We start from the raw sequence: 20,475 nt of genomic DNA, 5'->3' as shown, positions 1-20,475 counted from the left end.
CCATTCCCAGGACTGGAGAGGAACAAACGTTACCATCTTTTTAGAGAAGATCAGGGACAATGCAGGTAACAGCTGAACCCACCTTTCACTCTGCATATGCTGTAATTCACTTTTAATTAGCTGCCAGTGCAAACTATTGCAGCTATCAGTGCACTGTCACAGACAGCAGCAGGTTTGGAGACAGACTTGGACTCTGCCTGCTCAGTGGTCTGGGGTTTGTCCTGCTGTTCTATTCTCCAGTCAATAAGAAAAAAATACTTTTATTTAGTTCCACACATGTATTTGTCCCCGCTGGGCCTCATGTCCAATTAAGAACAAATGCTTGGCAATTCTGAGAGAAGCAAACAGAGCAGTTTCATGAATGATCAATTTGCAAATCAGTCACCTCAGGAGATCACTAGCTGGGAAGGAATTTTAACATAAAGAGTACATTACATTTAATCATTATATTAACTGGAAGCTGTAGTGCCAGTACAAATCAGCTGTAACAGCTACACACTGAACTTTCTTGAATCCAGTAGTAACACAAAGTTATTATTTCAACACTCAGTACATGACACTATACAGTATAAAGGGTATGGTAACAGCTTAAAAAAAAAAAAAAAGAAAAAGAAAAGCACTTCTTATTTTTCACTATTCAAGTCAGGCGAATTTGCTACATTGGGAACCCAGTCCTTAAAACTAAAGTGCTTTTTAGAACATTGGCATCCAAAATCTTGAACATGAGACACAACTACAAGTAAAACTTGTTGCTGCTATATTAAACATATAGCAGTAGTACAAACATCAGTTACTCATTACATGTCTGATTACGGACACTACCTTGAGCATCACATGATTTAACAGTGCATAGTACCCCCTACCTCCAGTGTACAATCAAAAGCTTTGGATTCATTCAGTATTGCAGGTGGTTCTGGACGCCTTGTCTGCATGATCTTCTGTTTGGGGTTTTTTATTTCCTCTTCCTCCTCCGTCTCACTTTCACAGACGTGGACAACTACACTAGGGGTCGATTCTGTTCCTGCATGAAGTTCATATTTCTCCCCTGAAGAGCAGCAAACAAAACAAAACAAATTAAAAAAAAAATCACATCAAGAACTTCCTCATGGAATAGTATCAAGCCCCTTTATCTTCAAGTCTCCTTAAGCAATGCAACCAAGTAATTATTTTTTTCCTTTTCACATTTTATTTGTTCAACTTCCATACTTCATCGAGCTTACTACATGTTTTAGAACAGCCCCTGTATCTCTTACACTGTACTAAGAACACAAACAGTCTTTTAAGTGGTATTTAATGGAAAGTGAACACCACATTTCCCAGGAAGTGCTACTAAGAAGCCTGACAAACATGTAAAGGACGTTCTAACATCCTTAAGTACTAGAATCATCCATCTGCGACACACTGAACACAGCTATTTTTGAAGATAAGTAACACTACAAAAGCAGGTAAACATTCCTACCTGGACCCAACTTGGAGACAGCACAAAGCAAGTCATAGTTTATCAGAGGAGTCGCATCTTCACTCTGCTTCCACCCAACTGGTGGAGATGCAGGTGGGGATATCAGGAACTGCTTGACAGGTTGTGGAGGAAGAAGGTAGGACTTGTCACCTATTTCAGTGGAAACCTGTGCCTGAAGACAAAAGCCAGCATATACAGAATAAAATCATCAATATTAATTCTCTAATCTAGTCTACTGGTAATGCAGAACCATTCTTTGTATTTGTATTGTTTAATTCAGCCTACACAGTGACTGTTCTCTACAAAATGCAACTCTACAAGCATAAGCCTAACAGTAAAACAGTCCCTAAAACATGTATTACTTTCTCTCGTTGAGAATTTATATCAGGGTAGAAGAATTAGATGTCAATGGTTAGCTCCAGAACTTTTTCAGAAATAAAGCTCATGGGTAAATGTGGAACAGAGAAGAAACAGGGACACGCGTAGAACACCTTAATGTTCTGTATTACCTGTGCAAAATACAGCTTCAGCTTTTTCCCATTGAAGTCAGTCTCATGCAGTTCTATCCGTGCTCTTGCTGCTGCCTCTGGATTGTTGAAGTTTATCCTTACTCTTCTAAAGCTTTTAAACAACTGGAATGTAACTTGATTATCATAGATTGTGAAAAGTGCTTCAAATCTTTCCTAAAGATGAAGTACAGAGATTCTCCAAACACAAAATGAACATTTTCACTCAATGAAAACACATTTTCCTTTCATTTTTCTCATCCAAATCTTATCACTCGTGTTCTTACTTGCCTTCTAAACTTGCACACTCTATGCTTCACTCAGTTACACCAACTTAGAAATTTGTGTTCAGTTTAATAGAATAAATACTAATTCAATCTAAATGCTGTGTAGTAAATAACTCTTCATGCATATGATGCCACCTAGTGACAGTTATCCAAAAGTATAGCTGTATATATATATATATATACACATACATACATATATGAAAACACATCAACTGTATGCTTAATGCAGTCACTTCCCACTTTTGTTTAAGTTGCTTTAACAAGCAATAGGGTAAAAGTAAATATAGCTACAAAACTGTCAAAAAAAAAAAAAAGAAAGCAAGCAGCAGGGCAGAAATAGAATCCAAGGACAGGTTCTCCACAACAAACATCTAGATTTGAAATTAGTTATGTCTTTTTTTTAGCCTTTTCTTCTCACACAGGCATTCAGCACAACTTGCTTATATGAAGTGCTTGAACTTCCACAAATAAGAATAATAAGCATGAACTATTTGCAACCATACATCACACCAGGCAATTGCTTATTTACAATTGCAACTACTGAAAAAAAATCAGGAAAGACAAAGATTGATTTTGACGTAGCCTGCTTGCAAGGGCTGCTAGCTTTGCCAGCATTAGCTTGACTATCTCCAGGTAGCACAACTATCACCCAAAACAAACCATAAATGTCCAAATTGCTTTCTGCATGTGCACAGGCACCATGTTCTCCATTTGATTTGGTAACCGTGTTTGCTCTGCATTCAGCCCTTAACATAAGGGCTGAATGCAGAAGTAAATCAAGCCATTGAATTATATGTCCAGAGGTTGACAAAGCAGAATTTCATAACACAGATAAAAGTGAAATAATAAAACAAAGCAGCTCTGCTTCTCTGAGCATTGGGAATAAGCCTGCATAGTAAGTTTTCATTTAGAGATATAATATACAATTCTGACCTATTAGAAATCAATGTCTTGGCTACCAAAATTTATGAGCTTAGATAAGCTTGCTGACAGCACCATCAGTCCACTTCAGAAATTTATATTTGAAAAGAAAAAAAAAAAAAACCCAAGACAGTATATTCCAGGTTTAAACAAAAATCCTCTGCAATTTGATGCACGAACTCCATTCTCAGAGGTATCTGAAAAATGGTCCCATGGGATTGGCAATTACGTGGCACTGGAGGAAGAGGCAGCAGCCTCCCTTGATAAAGCTCAAGTGCCCATATAGCACCGTAGAAAAAGCCAAGGGGATTAAAAATGACAAATCACGTAGACACGTGCAAGATTACTGAGCAAGGCAACCACTCCCTCACATACCTCCTATATGGCGAAATTAATGGATTATGGGTCACTGCTGTTTCAGTAGTGTCAGTTAAAGTAATTGAATGTATTACTTAAACTCTTATTGATTAACAGATGCTTTACTACCTTCTTCCAAGTGCAGCAATCACTCAGATTGCTCAGCACTTGCAAAAGGCATTTGAGCTGGAAGTTGAACCAGTAGAAACAATAATAATTTAAAACAGTCACCAGTAATGTAAAAATATATCTTCAAGATGTCTTTTTTTCTTTAATTAGAAAACATACAAGTTACACATTTTATGCTCTGTTTTGCTTTCCGTGAAAACCCATCGCTAATATACAAGGCCAGAAATTAACTTTTCCATCAACCTAGACTGCCTAGCAATAACTTGGGCTCTTTCAAGGGAATCATTCAGCAGCAGGAATATAAATAATGGTTAATGAATTGCTATGCTATTCTCTCTTGGCTTATTGGAAAAGAAAAATTTAAGTAAGTGCTGCACCTGAAAATCAGACACTAAAAACACTTAGCAACCTCTTCTGGCACTTTTTTTTCTCTCCTGCAGCCACAAGAATATGATTACAACAAACTGCAAGAGCAACAGCTCTTATTATGTAATCCTGTCTCCCCTAGGCAAATGGAGATCCATAAGCTGCTTTAAAAACTCTTCTGATTTAGGATTCATTTCCAGTCTATTTTGCTTACAGACTTGCAGTTGTTCCTGTATTTTCTAACAACCATTGTCAGAACTATCCACCCCTTGCCTTCTCAGCAGCTGTGAAGTTAACTCACACAAAATATAAAAATAACAAAAAAAGGGAGTACTTCAGACATGAACACAAAAAATTGCTTTTTGGCAGATGCGTCTTCAGAATGACAGACAGCAGAAAAGAAACAGACAAGAACGGAAAAGATGTAAGGAGCGAATTTTATGTTGAAGCAGTCAGATCACAGAACACCACAAGCTGGATTACCTCTTCAGCTGCCTTATCTTAGCAGTAAAGTCTTAAGCCACATTCAAGATGCTTTATTATTTCCAACCAGAAAATGTAGCCTGAAAATATATAATGCTCTTTTAAAAGAAACCTTGTTTTGAAATAATATATTTAAATTTGTCTTTGGATTTTATTTAAATCTGCCCTTGCATTTAGTACCTTGGATAAACAGAAAAAATAAACAGGATATTTTCACGGGAGAAGCATTGTATATTTGTTAACAATCTGAAATGCCAGAAAAGTGTAGTATTACCTGCTCTTTGGTAACTGTACTCATTCTGATCTGAGCTTACTGGTAAATATATCAGGATTTTTCAATCAAAATATGCAGTAATGCACTTAAAATCCAGACAAAAATGTTCTTTGGGTATCTATACTTACAATACTATACTCCAAATATGCCTTACGCCACCTTACCTTTTCTTCCTGTACCTCAAACACAGCTTCATGGACACTGCAAGCAAAAAGTGAGGTAGGCAAGTCACTTAAATCCATCATCTCTTCCAAATCTTCTTCATTTTCGCCAAAAATCATCTGTTCTTCTTCTTCTTGGTCACTGCTATAGAGGTCTGACTGGCTGTCGCTCCAGGACTTCATAGTCTCTCTGAGCATCGTCTACCCAAAACAACTGTTTATGCTCCAGAGTTTCTAATAGGAGTCTGACATTCAAAAAAAAAAAAAACAAACAAAAACCACAAACGAAAAAAGAGGGAAAAAACAACAAAAAAAACCCACAAAAAAACAAGTGTCATAATTTGCCAAGAAACTGTATCTTCCATGACTGTTCTTTAACATGAATAACTTTACAAAGAACAGAAACCAGCATGAAATTTGCCTTCCCATCCACAAAACACAAGCATTTTATCCTATTTCAGTAATTGGGATTATAGTAAGTTTATTCCTTGAAGCAGTCGCTGAGAAATGTCATCAAATGAAACCAAAGGGCTTAAAAATCCCCAATCCATCCATGCCTGCTGATGTTAATTAGGATACTTGTCTTTCATAAAACACCCTCAACACTTTATTCTAGGAGAAATAACTTGTGAAAACAGGAGATATACATATATATATATATATATATATATATATATAAAATAAATATATTTATATAAATATATATATACACATATATGATAAATGTGTGTAAAGTATTCCCAGACTGATTAGTGGGAGTAACCTACACTTTTTCAGCTAAAACTCAAGTTAGTCACTTAACAGAAAGGCCAATACTGAGTACGAACTTGGCCACGCACACATGAAGGGTGGTGCTAAATTAGTTCAGTTAAATCAATGCATCCCCAGTGTGGTCACATAAAAGCTGACTGAATTAATGTGGATTTGTGTGTAACTGCACCAGTTCAACATTACACCTTTTTTCAAGCCATTAGAAAACTATGAATAGCTAAACTTTCCCAGCACAGCAAAATCAAAAAGTAAATTTCATAGAAAATACATTTCATCAACACAGAAAAAAAGGAAATAAAAGAAAGAAAACACACAGAAAAATAACGTCAATGATTCAACTAACCTATGAAGCAGATGGAGATGCAAGGTCACAGTGACTTCCAGCATGCATAAACTGGTCCTATGAACTTAAGCAAAATTGTCCAGTTAGTGCTTAATCTTAAGGAAATGAAACTTGGGGTGCCTGCAGTTACATATGCTGAACACATTTCACCCACAGTTCTGCGCAAAATAGGCAACCAACAACTATCATTATCTTTGTATTATCATCTTCAAAATATACAAATTAAAACAAATTAAATTGTTCAGCAGCAAAGCTGAGATTAGAGTCCTGGTGACCCTGCATCTCAGGGCTGTCTTTTGTGCATCACAGAAACCATCCAAGTGAACCTTTTATTGCATAAATATCCTTGAGATGAGGAAAATGGTGTTTTTTGCTGAGCAGCAATTTGCTGTATTATGAAACACATCGAATGCTGCATAAGCATGCATTATTGCATAGAGGAGATGCTTTCAGGTAAAATTACAAAAATGGAGGATTGTCACTTATTTAGTTTTGGAGGGAAGTTTTAAGAATCTTGATGAAAGGCATACAGCCTTTTTTAGGCATACCATATCCAGCTTTACACATTACAAAAGCATCACTGATTTCACTTTTCATTATATATGAATTCATCACGTTGCAACCTTTAATTACAGCAACAAAATGCTTTACTGTAAGATGATTTCTGCTCTGCCAAATGCAAGCAAGTCTCAAACGATGTGTGATCATAGTATTGGAGAGCTGGGGCAGCTTAAGCATCCCCAATGCCATGAAGCAGACGACAATTTTTTCCTCAATGAGTAACAAAAATTGATTTACCGGAGAAATCATCTTGCTCCTTTAGAGAACAAGAGTAGGAACCTTGATGCTATTAAGTCGCAGAAGAAAACGCAGTGATTCTCTTGAACTCCTGCAAGCAGTCTGTGGAGAGAGGGATTAACACAACCAATCTTATTCAAAGTTAAGGAACATTTTGCCAATAAGATCAACAGTTTGTACAATGTACAGCACAGCATTTCTTGCAGCCATAAAAAGCTAAATCCAAAAGGCTTCTGTACAGGGCACCAAACTATAAGCGTTACTTTGCGTGTGTGAGATAAGAATGCACCACGGTTCTACTTCTTTACTCGTACACCTACAACTGAATGCTAGTTTTTTCTTCTTTTTTTTTTTTTTTGGTATGTGCCTTCATGGACTCTCCTGAAACCGGTGTCTAATCACCATGGTTAGGAAGCATTGCAAAAAATAGGAAACAGCTCCCCCGAAATACGAATGAAGCCAAGACGAATGTGCAACCGTCATGAAGGAATGAACAACCCCCCTGCCTCAAGCAGTTCATTTATATTATCAATTCACAGAGCAATAAAGCTGACTGCCTTCCCTCAAAAATCCACGTTTGGATATTGTCTTTAAAAAAAAGCACTTTTTTGTTTTGTTTTGTTTCGATTTTTAATTTTAAATCAGCAGCCAAAGCTGCTCCAAGGAGCTCCGAGAGGGATGGGAGCAGATGCTGAACCGCATCCTCCTGAGACTATCGCGATTGTAGGTTTTTTTAGTTAAAACCAATAATAACAATAAAAGCCTCCCTATCTGGATATGCCCCAAGGAGGAGCTGAATTAAGAGATAAGTGCCGTGAGCCCCGCGCACGTCCCAGCCCGCGGGCACGGCCAGGCCCCGGCGCTGCCGCCGCGCAGAACGGAGCTGTCGACAGAGGGGAGAGGGAGCAACAGCCGGGCGGGAGGCGAGGGGCGGCGGGGGCGCTCACCGTGTGCTCGACGGGGATCCCGGGGCGGCGGGGGCGCTCACCGTGTCCTCGGCGGGGATCCCGGGGCGGCGGGGGCGCTCACCGTGTCCTCGGCGGAGATCCCGGGGCGGCGGCAGCGGCGCGGGCAGCGGCGGAACCCAACGCGCCTGCGTGCGCGGCCCCCTCGCCGCCGCATCGCCTCAGGGAGCCGCGCGCGGGGAGGGGGGTCGGTGACCCGGATGCGGGGGGCGCTCCTGCGCATGCGCCGCCCCCCTCCCGCCACTCGGGGTAACGGCCGTTTGGGGTAACGGCCGTTGGGGGGTAACGGCCATTTGCGGGGCCTGAAGGGGCTGCGCGGGGGGCCCTGCGTATCCTCGTGGCCGGGGGGCTGCCCCGGAGCCCGCGCACGTAGCCAGCCCCGTCCTGCCTCAGCGAGCGGCTGCGGGGTGGCTCCCGCGGGGGCCTTGGGGAGCCCACGGCATCTTTTGCGGTCACCGGCGGGCCCTCCTGGCCTCCGCTGCCTTCTAGGCTTCCCTCGGGGCAAGCTTGCGGGGATGGGAATTGATCCAAACGCTGTAAATCGCTCTAGGAAAATCCAATATGGGCAGCCGAGGGCTTGCAGTGTTAGGAACAGCTTGGAACACAAGGATGGCGTTGAGGCCACAAAGCAGGGGACAGCGAGGAGAAGGGCCCCAGCAGGACATGAGGATGACCTTGAAGCCTGGAGCCAGAGCACAGGGAGTGGGTGCTCCGTGCCAAGCCCAGCAATTCCTGCTGCGAAAGGCCCCCCGTGCGTTCCTAGGTGGTGACCAAGTTAATGTCTTTACTTTGCAATTGGCCTTAGCTAGAGGACACACTCGGGCAGTTACCAGATGGGAGCTGTGACAATTTGCGCCTCTCATCTCCGACACTAAATCACGGCTTAATCCAACGAGATGATTTGCTTGAACAGTGGTGCTCCGAGCTGTGCGACAGCTGAGTACTTGTGTACATTTACATTTAAAATAAGCACAAACCAGCATTGTACTTGTCTGTATTCCGTTTTCCATAAATAAAAAAATTATCTGCTGAACAGCATCGATAAAAAGATGTTGCTCAATAGCTTTGTCCTCACTTGTAAGAGGACAGCTAAGATTTTGACCTCAGTAGAGGAATTTCTGTGGTTTAAATGCTTTCTGCTAGAGCCTAGATATGGAAAAAAAGCTCATTTCCTTTACCCATCCTGTCATTTATTTGTTTATAGTGCAGACCTTAAAAAAAAAACAGAAACAGCAAATTGCAGATATTTTTCTAGAAAGGTAAGGGGTGCTGTAGTTTAGATGTAGCACATATTTAGGCAGTAATTGGTTAGTCTTAATTACTTTAGCCGTGTGGTTTACTAATTCAGTAATACCAAGTTCTTCATCACTGGCCAGAAATATATTCAGCTTTAATATAAGCCCTATCACCTCCAGCCATTTCAGCAGATTTTTCAGGAACATTTAAAATACTATCTGTTTTGTCATAGCACTTCCCTATAACGCTGCTTTTTGTAATGATCCTAATGTCTGGGTTGACTGCCACCTCCGTATTAGCACTTCCCAAATGTAGTCATCTCTGCTATAACGTGCTAAACCTTAAATAATACAGGTTGCCAAAGTATTACCATGTTCACTGGAAACTGTAGGACTTAGTGCTGCTGCTCTGAGCATCCAGAAAAGCCCTAGCTTGGGTTCTAACATCACATCCAGTGACTTACATGAAGAGCTGCTTGATACCAAGGTGGGTGAAGCTGCTCTTTTCCCTCTTCCACCTGTCTTTTGGGAGCCCAAGAGATACATTTAATTAAATGTATCCTGAGATTTCTCTTCTGCTTATCCCCCGGGACTGAAGCCCATATGGTGAGTGTTAATTAGGTTGGCTAGCATTTAATTAAACGAGCTGCCAGTACCCGAAATTTACAGCCGTCTGCATCTCTTAATGGCACTGCTGGGAGACGCCCGCAAGCTGCCTAGCCCTGCAGCCAGGGACACGATGATACCCACGCTCTGCTGGATGCCATCACCCACCACGGAGCATTGTTTTGAGACATCTTTTCTGGCTCAGAAAATCATGCTCTTGGTAAGTGCAGTACCAAGCTGGCAAAAATGAGATAGGCCACCAATCATAGCCTGGCTTTTTTTTTTTTTTTTTTTTTTTGAGGGAGTAAAAGCAATTTGGTTCGTTTTGTCTTTAGCTCTCCTCTAGGCTATACCTGGGCCATGTTTTCAAGCATTCCTCAAAGTATGAGTGCTATTTTTTTCAAGCTCTATAAATCACAATTCTGAAGTAGATAGCATGCATCCCAAAGCTGACACCAAATATTTTAAAATTGACAGTAAAAGCGTGAGCATTAGTAAGACAGTCCCAGCCATCAGTTCTGGCAATCCACATTTTCTTTACAAGTATCTTGTTCAAGAAGGTTTTACTCTTTGAATGCACGTAGTACCTATGCTGGTAATAAACTCCATCTTAATTCCTCAAGGTATTTATGGTCAGCTATACCTACCCTAAGAATATCGAGCATGCCAGAGTTATATAGGTTTTAGCAGAGTTTTTTTTATTAAGTTTCACTTCCAAAAGTCTAAAACACAAATATATTTAAATACACATGCAACATTGCTTATGAAAAGTTAAGGTTATCCTTGTAGTCCAATACCTTAAAGCTTAATTTATTTACACATCTTAATGTGAACAACATAAGATTATAGGCAGATCATTTTGTACATTCAGCCAACATTCGAGCTGTATTCTACAGCAAAAGTTACATATAAATATACATTGAGAATATATTAAGTGCTCTGGTGCATTGAAAAGCCACACAGTGTAGAGGCAAGAGATGTCAGTTCACATTTGATAAAGAAACAAGAATTAAAGAGGTTTTTTTCTCCCCCATTTTAGTAAAGGAGGCAGCAGTCAATGCATTTCTGTGTGTATTTTCAGCTCTGGGTTCTGAAAAAGGCAGCATGTTTGGAAATCTAAGCATCCTTTACTGTTTACAGTGCCCTGCCTCCCTGGAGATCATCCCTAGGTAAACTACAGCTTTGACATACACGTTAAAATGTGCTTTACCCCAGCAAATTATTTTTCAACCTGCAAGAGAGACTGGGATGCAGCATGAAGCTCTTCACCTTTACCTTTTTATGCTCAGTTTAGCTGCGTTTGCTGCAGGCAGAGAATAAGAATATTGCCCTAAGAATATTGCCTAAGAAGTACAGATTTGAGGGTACAAATAGTTTCCTGGTTTTCCAAGAGCTACACCAGAAGGGATGCAAGGAGTGAGAAAGTCTGGAGGAAAAAAAAAAAAAAAAAAAAAAGAACAAAAGGAAAATGCAGAAATGCATTTTAAAATTCAAGTATCAAACATATCTTGCAGTCTACTACCAATGCCTCACGTGGCTAACAAAGATGGCAAAGAAGCAACCCTTGCAACATCAGTGCGTTGAAGTTAGGCCTATAGGCTAAGAAAGACCCCAAGCTGTATCTGCCCCAGCACACTTGAGCAATCCAAAATTTTGTGATTTGTGTGTTGTAGAAACAGACATCATCTCCCGGGGAACCCTTTGACAGAAGGTTGCCAAGGCAAGTCTTGCTGAACATAGAGGTAATTGTCAGTAACAAGAGGAAATATTCGAACCCGTAAGTGTGACTGGGTAAATAAAGCAGGACTATAGAAGTACATCGAGTGAAACTCCATGGCACGACATTCAGATCCTTTAGATCAACTATTTTATACCGTGGCAACCTCTAGTAATTAAAGAGAACATTGCTGAAAGCAAAGTTTGTAGACATGCATGGCATAGCACAGCTCGTTTTAAAAGAGTCTGTATATATCTGTGGTTTCAGTGCTACTAGGTCAAAACAGCTGCTGCCTCATTGATTAAAAGGGAAGAGATAAGAAAAGCCAGCACTTTTGTACCCTTCTCATTCAGCCTACCCCATACTACTTTGTTTTGTATTGTTAATGAACAAAAGCCGCACATAAATTCACCAAAAATAAACCGATTACTGAGAATACAGAGCCAAAAGCAGTAAATCAGTGTCATTCCAAGTTCAAGGAGATTGATGTACTGGCAAAATTAGCCCATTAATATTGTTATCTTACTTGAGCACAGAAAGTATTGTGGGCAACAGGAAAACAGCTATTTCTTGAGGTTTCATAAGCCATAGTGTACAGGATGCCACTGATAAGATCTGAGTCGTCAGACATGCCAAGCTGGTGAAAAACTTTGCAGAGAGGTACACGTGCACACGCGCGTTGTGGAGCGGGGCTAGGCATCTCCTCAGCCACACAGAAAGCCAAAGCGGGCTCAGGTATTTCCAGATTAAATGAGTATTCATAGCTGGCAAGGCAAACAGATGGCAAAGGAACATACAATAGCAGGAATCTGGAACAGCGATATTCAAAGCCAGTGGAGTTCTTGGGAATTTTTGGTACAGGGGGCAGAACCTGTGATATCAGTGACCACTTAAAATGCATAGAGCAAGTGATACTCATTTGCAATAGGGTTTTCTAAATGCATGCAGACACCCCCACACATGCAGGCCAGGACACACCAGTTAGAACTTCCCCGCGTAACAACTGTCTTTAGAGAAGATGATGGGATCAAAGTGCAACTGCCTAGAAAGCAGGTGTAGCTTGCACACACCAGTCACCATTGTACTTTGTCCCCTTCATGGGACAAGTTTTCCCTTGCAACTATTCTCCCTTCCTATCAGCTCCTGCCCATCTCCTAGAAACTGGAAAGATAAATATAATGAGTACACAAAGCTTCATTATTGTTACAGTTCTCACCAAGTGCTGCACTGTATAAGCTTGTTCTTTCTTCTTAGGTCTCTCACCACATTAGGCCAGCACCTTCTTTGCTTTTGAGAAAACAAACAAACAAACCCCACCACCACAAACTAGGGAACCCATACCTACAAGATGCAAGCTAGAAATTCTGCCTGGCCCAGAGAGAAAATAAAGTGATGGAAAATTTGGCCCTCAAGAGCTACAGAAACTTTCAGCAGCTACATTGGTCACACTGCTATTCTCGTCTTGCTCTTTTACTTTACGGTGTTCCTTTGGTACCATTTGATCCAATTCAAAGCTCCTGCTATGAAACCAGAAAACTGGCAAAGAAAGTCTTTGTCCCATGCTGCCATATAATCCAGGGGTGCTATAAAAACAAGTCACATACTCAGTGCGTATGTTCAACCCTAGTCAGGGAATAGTTATAGAGGAAATGCCAAAGATTTATGCTTTGAAGGAAAAAGTAGCTTGCTAAATCCGATTATGCCACTCTGAAGACACAGTAAGCCCCAGTATTCTTGCTTGAAAACAGTGCCATTTTATTGCCATGTTAAGATAGTTTCGTGGTTGTGTCAAAGACATGAGGATTTATAATATTTCCAGAAATCCTTCCCAGTCTATATATGAATGATTAAATCCTGCCTTTCTCTCACTGTGGGCAGCTTGGAGATAAACATATTCTCAGAAAGGCTATAAACAGCAGTCGCTTCTCTTCCCAGGTCTCTGCATTCCCCAACACCTGCTATCTCAGTGGTTTCATACAGCCACAGTGCTGCACTCCCCATTTCACACTCCCAGAGAGTGGCCTTCAAAGGAGAACTGCGATATACTCCTTGCTACAACAAATGCTTTCAACTTCACAACCATGGAGAGTTATTAAAATAATTATCCTTGAAAGCTGAGACAAGCTTTAAGTTATATCAAGGTTGGCTTTACACTTAACTTACATTTTAAACTGAAAGAGGTAAATAAAGGTCATACTTCTGAAGATTCAAATCAGTTCCTTAAAGGTCACTCACTCCTTCTTGCTGTGTTCCAGCACTCGGTAGGGTGGAACAGAAACTCCTTTAGAGCCGTGTTGCTCCTGCACTATCGGCAGTGTGGCTGGAGTGTAAATTTCTGGCATGTTGTCATTGTTCTCTAGGGCACCATAGGAGAAAGAAGCCTTAAGGTCAGGCTGAACTGCAATTCCTTTATCGTGCATATTCTGCATGCCTGAAAAGAGTGAAGACAGAGATCAAATGCTTATGAACAAAAGAGCACACTTCCTGTGCTCTCTTAAATCCGCAAGTTATATAATCTCAGGGTTAGTGATATGTGGCTCATCAGTTCCTTGAATGTTAAATGAAAAACATGTTTTTCTGCTTAGCAGTGAAGCAACTAATAGAGAAGTAACCTTCTAGTGGATGAGGGATGGCAGTCAGTTATGTATCAAATACAGCATGTCTTTTACAAAGCTCACCAGACAGATAGTATAGCTGTATTTCCCCAAATAAATGATTTTTTCCCCCCTCTGAAATCCAACTATTTAAAAATACACGGTGATAAAGCACTGTATTTTTTACTGTTACCTGGCATCGCATCCATTGATATGTAAGGTTCAAAGGGTACAGATTTCTTCCTGTTTCTTGTGATCAGGAAGACACCTAGAAAGGCTATGAGGCACCTGAGAGAAGACAAAAAGTGATGACATGAGCATGAAAAGGGAAAAGGGCCAGTATTGCATGTTGCTTTTTCTAAGTGCCCGTTCAGACCATTCTCCTCTTCAAGGCAGCAAGTGCAGGAAAGAGGGTTTTTTTTTTTTTTTTTTCTCCTCCTCTCTCTCTCTCCCCCCTCCCCTCCACATTCAGCCACATAAAGAAATATTCTTCAGAGTTAAAAAAAAAAAAAAAAAAAATTAAAAACACTTACCCAAGTGCAAACATACATATATGGAGAACATCTTCACCAGTAAAGTCCAAGTAGAAAGTTGCGCCTTGAAAGAGAAATGATTCATGAAACCTCTCTTCCCAGCTTTCACAGGCACTTACTGCTAGATCTCCAGCCCTGATCAATCCAGGTAACAAGTCATGCAAGATTTCTATTTTTATAGCTAGGCACCTTTGTTTTTCTTTTTTTTTTTTTTTTTTTTTTTAAAAGGTCTTAAAATAGAAAAAGGGAAACTGATTTGTGTTTAACATGTCCTGTTTACTGGCAGTTTCAAACATAGTCAACAAAAGGACAGATCTTAAGAGAACATTTTAACACATTCTAATAGGATAATTCACATCTTGGAAAAGACAAAATAAAAAGCCATCTGCAGAAGACAGATAACAAGAAAATACAAGTCAGTCTTGCTGAGTATTCACCTAAGCTGAGAGTGAGGACTCTTCTCCCACATCCTTTCCCTTCCTTTGAAGGGGACCACCACACTATGAATGCATTTTTGCACTGTTACCTGCTGTGATTGCTACTGTTGTGGACAGGATATAGCCGATGCTGGCAATCTGAGATGAGTCATACAGCTGGGAGGCTTGAGCCAAAAACCTGCAATACAATCACAGGTGACGTGGGTCGACTTGGGAGGAGCACGCAAAGCGTCTAACAGTTGTCGTGGCTGGTTTAGACTCCTCCTTTGGGGACACACTTCAAAAGAATGATACTACAGACTTAGAAACCTTATTCCCTTTCTTACTAAACTGCAGCACCATCACTTGGATTGATAAAAAATGAGAAATGTTATTGCTGTGCTCGCTAAAGGAGCAGGTTATTGCCGCTGACCACAGGATCAAAACGTCACCAACATTTTAAATAATTTCTTATCCCTGTTGCTACCAGTATTTTACATTATCACAACAACAGAGGAAAAAGAAATAGCATCAGTAACACTCACACCGTTTTGGTTTTGGCCAGTGCAAAGATAGCATGTTTGATCTCTCATTTTGTTTATACCTTATTTATTTATTTTAAAGCAAATATTTGAATTGTGTAGAAATTTGGGATCTAAACTACTTGGCAGTATCACTACATGAAACAGTAGAGAAGAACACAAGCTCCTATGGCCAGGATTTGAGGACAGGTCCCGGCAGAGAACTGGATAACTCTTCTCACTAAAATTGGCTCAGCATCCTCCAAATGAATAACAGGGAGTCCACTGATCCACTGAAACCAACACAGTTACAGACAAGAGGAGAGAGAAGGTGTCTTACGTCGCCTGAAAGATCGCTGTAGCAATCATGCACACCAACATGATATAAAATATAGGGTAGTCGAGCTGGAGGTTTCCTTGTATGGAGACAACAAGCATGCCTGCCACAGCCTTCACGGTCACAACAGTCATGGAACCTGGAGATATACAGGCAGTGCTGAACAACCAAGTGATGGGAATGTAACACCAAAAGGGAACTTGCACTTTCTGCCCTTTGGAAGTTATATATCCTTATGGGAAATAATATTTAAGGGCAAAGATCATACGCACAGATCCTAAAGTCAATACCTTGCAATAGTATTTATCTACATTGTAGTAACATTTCTAAATTAATATCGTAAAATAAATCAATTAGGTTAATAGAGCCACTTTGGTTAATTGCAGTTAACTTATAATCCAATATTGGAACATTTTTCAGGTCTGTATCAACTTACCCAGCAAAGCCACCAGGAGAAGAATAACTACAATGTAGTTTGCATTTTTCTCCTTGTAAAAATACAGTAGCAAGCAGAATATGATGATCTCCACAAGCTACAAAAAAGAAAAAATGAATATATTAGAAAGTGAGGGGCGAGGTGCCTGTGAGGTGAGGGGGTGGCAGCAAATAGGACTTTGAGCTAGTCAAATACTAGGACAAATCAAAGAAAAAAAATGATCCCACAAAATTACACATCTAATTTATCATGATCACAGATTCCAATTAGTTAAGATGCTAAATAACTTCTTGGAGTTATTAAATATCCCATGCTTCTATTCTGAGTTATTTGGAGATTGTGTGCAGAGTAAAGGAGTAGATCAAATAATCCTGATGGAATATTCATGTTACAGATCTCAGCCTACTTCCCCTAATGAAGTTCTTCCCACAGCCCTTGCAACATGCATTGTATTTAATTGCCAAGCCTACTCCCTACAGAGACAAACAAACAAAAAAACCCACACAACCACCAAACCCCCAGAACTTAGCATTATTGTCAGTCGGAACTGAATGGCTCCTGATAAAGGTACTCTGGAATAAAACCAGATGTGAGCATGTATTTAGGTACCTCTGGAGCAGCTGCTCTCTGCTGCCATTAACATACTGCCACAGGATGTGACTGGCAGCTCAGAGAGAGCTGATCTTCTAAAAAGCTTTTAATTAAATGTATTTAAATCCTACAAGTAACTCGTACAAAGAATGTAAAGGTCCCAAACTGTGCATGCAAGTGTCCACATGCACTGCAGAACAGATATGGGCAAAAGTTCACATAGGTTCATTAATAATGATAAGAAATAGAGCTAGTAATCATAAAGAAAAAGAATGCTTGAAATGCAGGCCCCCATCAGGCATAGAGCAGAACACAACTGTGCCACGTTTTATGGGCCATCTTACCATATACAAGAGAAATGGCCAGCTCACTAAATGCCTAGTGATATTCTCTCCTGTCATCTTCTCATGACTATTAGGTCCAAATGTTATCAGCAGATAAGTTCCAACAATTGCCAAACCACAGCCTACAAAGGACAAAACATAGCGCCCTTCGGCAACCAAAGGAAATAAAAAGAGAGGACAAGGTTAGTGTGTTAGTACAGACCTGTGGAGTTAATATCACACATGCACAGTGACCACTAACAACATCATGCAGATTCCTGTGCCTGACTCACTCCTCTGCCCTTTGTGCCCCACTTTCAAAAGATTAGAACCAAACCCTCCTCAGGTGATGCATGTGCTGCGAGGTGAGGGCAAGAGCTCATAGCAGGGAGCACCTGGTAAACAAATCACCCCAGTTCTGCAGACATTTGCACACCCATGAAGTTCAGCTGATTCAGTTGTGCCTAGACTACTGCAGAGTTAAGGCCAAGGGTAGAGCTTCAGCCTGCAGAGCCATGATTTTTAGATCTTGATAATAAAAGCCAGCATGATTTTGAGATGCTGGTAATAAACACCTCCACATGTTTCTGAAAACAGCGAGACAACAAGGCAAGATTCTGCAGATTTGGCACGAGCCAGGAAAACAACAAAAAAAATGTTTTTAACAAACAGTAGAAAATACATATATATATATGTCTTTATATGTCTATATATTATAGCTAGGGAAGATCTTGCCATTCCTCCAATTATGATTCCCAAGAGGCCAAGCTGTGTGCAGGACAGCTTGTAAACAGAGAGGAAAACTAAACACAAAACAAAAGCAACTGTGCAACTTACTTAGAAAATCCTTGGGCTTCCATTTTTCTTTAATAAATATAATTCCTATGATTGCACTAGCTATAAAAATAGAAGAAAAGCAAGAAAAACAGGGCAAGTTATATATTCGCTCAGTTATCAGCACTCATTTCACACTGAAATGCACAACAGGCATCTCTCTCCACCTTACCTACAAGGGACACTGCACTGAGCGGCACAATCAGTGAAAGAGGAGCAAAGGCATAAGAGGAGAACACTCCCAGTTCTCCCAGCACAAGCAGAAACAGTCCACACCACCACGTCTTGGTTCTGAAGTAGGCTCGGGGGTCCTTGGAGCCTGCCAGTCGGATGTGGGTGTATTTCTAGAACAGAAGACAGGCACAGAAGCTTTGGGGTGTTTGATGCTTTTTAAACTCAGGATGCTCAAGGCAGGATCAGTCTTTGTTTCACGACACTTACCTGGAGGTTGAGTGCAATACTGATAACAAGATGTCCAAAAATAGCCAGTAATGCACCAATCAAGTTCTCCTGTAAAAACAAAGTAAATATACAGATATATACTTACCCACCAGACCCCGAAGGAGATCAGGGTTTTACTCAACCAGGAGAACAGACCTTTTAAAACAGCTAGATCAGCTGTCACTGTTCCTAGATCAGCTATTCCTAGATCAGCTGTCACTAAAACCCCCATTATCTTCCACCCTGTCTAGGCAATTAGGGAAGTTCCACATGTCTCTGTTCCAAAACTGTGAAACTCAAGTGAAACTCAACTCAATTGAAAAAAAACAACTCTCCCTTAACTGATAGTTCTTATGAAAGACTTAAATTAGCATGCATGTTTCTACATTCTTTGCAGTTTCTCAGAGAAAAAATATGACAACATATACGAACCGCTTATTACAAAGTGAAAGACAACAAGTAGGAACTCCTAGCAAGCTCCCAACCTCCTCTCCATTAGCATTCCTATCTCAGTACTAATTCCTTTTTATCCAAAGACAGAATTTGAAAGAAAAATATATGTAAAGCAGGCTGAACCACAAAGGAATGTACACAAGAGTGAATAAACAGAAGAGCCTGAGGCCAAGGCAAGCCATTTAACATGTGTTCCTCCAACAACTGTCTAAGTCTCATTAGATGTCATTTGCACTTTTCATTTCAGCACAGGTCTCCAAGATACAATGTACTCAGATTGTGAATAATCGAGTTCATATCTGTATTCCTCCTCCAAGAGTAAAAATATTATCATTGCTCTTCTCATACAGGATAAAACAATGCCTGACCAAGGGTAGAGCCACTTGAAGATACAAAACATCTCAATTACTGACATGCAGATTAGGCTGAAGAGGCACCTGCACCAAGAAGGGTCTGTTGCATCTAACCACCCTCAGACATCCACCTGATTTGTTAATTGCTGGTAGGTCTTTCTCCATTTTGCCTGGCTTTTCAAGACACAAAACCTCTTTCTTTTATTCACTGCTTACACACATAGTGTGTAATACATGTAATACGCAGTGTGTAATTCAGGCATGGCTAAATGCAAAGATAGTGAACTTTTCACAAAAATAAGCCAAATACCGTACTGCATTAAGCTTACTTGAACAGATAAGGCCTTTTAGGGGTACCCTGAGGTAGAAATCTGACCTTATAAGAAAACGAGTCTGTGTGTGGCTGCACAGAAACTGCTGCAGTTGCCAGTGGAAGCTGCTGAAGTTGCAGACTTGGACCATTGCCTCCTTCCATTTTGGTTTGCTGGAGCGTTTGCTTTTCAGCCTCTTCAACACGGGAGCTGCTCTTTAAAGATGAGACCAAGACTCTGGTGGAACCGCTTCACCTGGAGCTTTGTCCCACTTCTTCCTTTCCATCCCGTTTCCCTTCGGCAAAGGAGGATCAGGTCAGCGGAGCACAGGGAACCTCTCTGTGGGGTATCTGTTGCTTTCCTTGCCACTGCAGTAAGCTGCGATGAGAGAGGTGCCCAGGCAGAGGTCTGGATCAGCCAAAACTTCCAGTGGGCTAGTGCGGTAGCAAGGTCATATTCCTCCAAATGACACTAAAAAAGACTAAGAAGGAGAATTAGGTTAAATGAACTCCATGGTACAAAACCTGCAAAGAAATCCTGCTACAAACAGGCCACAAATCTTACACTTTCACAGAAAAATCCCTGCTGTCAAACTAATATCTGCACATATCACCCGTGAAAGAAAAGTTTAAACAACTTATCAGAATGTCTCAAACATCAAAACTCGCACAGTGTTTGGCTTGCTTAAGCTGACACACCAGGCAAAAGCCCTGAAGGTGACTTATAATGGGCTGGTATTTAAGGTCGGGCCTTCTCTCTGGGAAGCTCTAATCAAAAGGCACCTGAAGTCACCAGACGCTGCTCTTCTGTTCCCGGCTGCCTGCTGACCTCTGTTGTTTGCGCAGGACAGAGCATTACAGCCGTGCTGCAGGTGACAGCGCTCCTGCTCACCTAAATGGGGTCATTTCAGTGCAACCGCTGGGAGCGGAGCTTGAGGCGCATTCCTTGGGGAAC

At 40.8% G+C, this 20,475-nt stretch overlaps 2 protein-coding genes across 3 annotated transcripts; both read right to left on the bottom strand.

Moving 5' to 3' along the window:
• Positions 1 to 300: 300 nt before the first annotated feature.
• On the bottom strand, positions 301 to 7,880 carry RCAN3 (regulator of calcineurin 3). Of its 2 annotated transcripts, XM_088531124.1 has the most exons (7): positions 7,844 to 7,880; positions 6,856 to 6,957; positions 6,058 to 6,121; positions 4,947 to 5,188; positions 1,969 to 2,142; positions 1,460 to 1,631; positions 301 to 1,045 (listed from the first exon to the last, which is right to left on the bottom strand). In XM_088531124.1, the coding sequence occupies exons 4-7, from the start codon at positions 5,139 to 5,141 to the stop codon at positions 840 to 842; spliced, it is 747 nt and encodes a 248-aa protein (XP_088387250.1). In that variant the 5' UTR covers positions 5,142 to 5,188; positions 6,058 to 6,121; positions 6,856 to 6,957; positions 7,844 to 7,880; the 3' UTR covers positions 301 to 839. The 2 variants fall into 2 exon arrangements, with proteins under 2 accessions (XP_088387250.1, XP_088387251.1); XM_088531125.1 differs by lacking the exon at positions 6,058 to 6,121.
• A 5,507-nt stretch (positions 7,881 to 13,387) lies between these two features.
• Positions 13,388 to 19,995, bottom strand: NIPAL3 (NIPA like domain containing 3). Its single transcript, XM_010213202.2, has 11 exons — positions 19,587 to 19,995; positions 18,405 to 18,473; positions 18,136 to 18,307; positions 17,967 to 18,026; positions 17,151 to 17,296; positions 16,216 to 16,312; positions 15,783 to 15,918; positions 15,032 to 15,120; positions 14,506 to 14,569; positions 14,166 to 14,260; positions 13,388 to 13,809 (listed from the first exon to the last, which is right to left on the bottom strand). The coding sequence occupies exons 1-11, from the start codon at positions 19,683 to 19,685 to the stop codon at positions 13,610 to 13,612; spliced, it is 1,227 nt and encodes a 408-aa protein (XP_010211504.1). The 5' UTR covers positions 19,686 to 19,995; the 3' UTR covers positions 13,388 to 13,609.
• Between the last annotated feature and the right edge of the window lie 480 nt (positions 19,996 to 20,475).

This window comes from Tinamus guttatus, unplaced genomic scaffold (assembly GCF_059628265.1).
Source record: "Tinamus guttatus ecotype Peru unplaced genomic scaffold, ASM5962826v1 Tinamus_guttatus_pri_ptg000397l, whole genome shotgun sequence".
Lineage (NCBI taxonomy): Eukaryota > Metazoa > Chordata > Aves > Tinamiformes > Tinamidae > Tinamus > Tinamus guttatus.
This window is presented reverse-complemented; position numbering and strand designations above follow the sequence as displayed.

Coding starts and splice junctions, on each gene's coding strand:
- RCAN3 (XM_088531124.1), bottom strand. CDS start 5,141: ATGCTCAGAGAGACTATGAAGTCCTGGAGCGACAGCCAGTCAGACCTC. Junction 1,632..1,968: donor TGAAGCTGTATTTTGCACAG/GTAATACAGAAC, acceptor TTTTGTCTTCAG/GCACAGGTTTCCACTGAAAT. Junction 1,046..1,459: donor TGTCTCCAAGTTGGGTCCAG/GTAGGAATGTTT, acceptor GCTGCTCTTCAG/GGGAGAAATATGAACTTCAT.
- NIPAL3 (XM_010213202.2), bottom strand. CDS start 19,685: ATGGAAGGAGGCAATGGTCCAAGTCTGCAACTTCAGCAGCTTCCACTG. Junction 18,474..19,586: donor CAGACTCGTTTTCTTATAAG/GTCAGATTTCTA, acceptor TTGTTTTTACAG/GAGAACTTGATTGGTGCATT. Junction 16,313..17,150: donor GGCCATTTCTCTTGTATATG/GTAAGATGGCCC, acceptor TCTTTTTTGTAG/CTTGTGGAGATCATCATATT.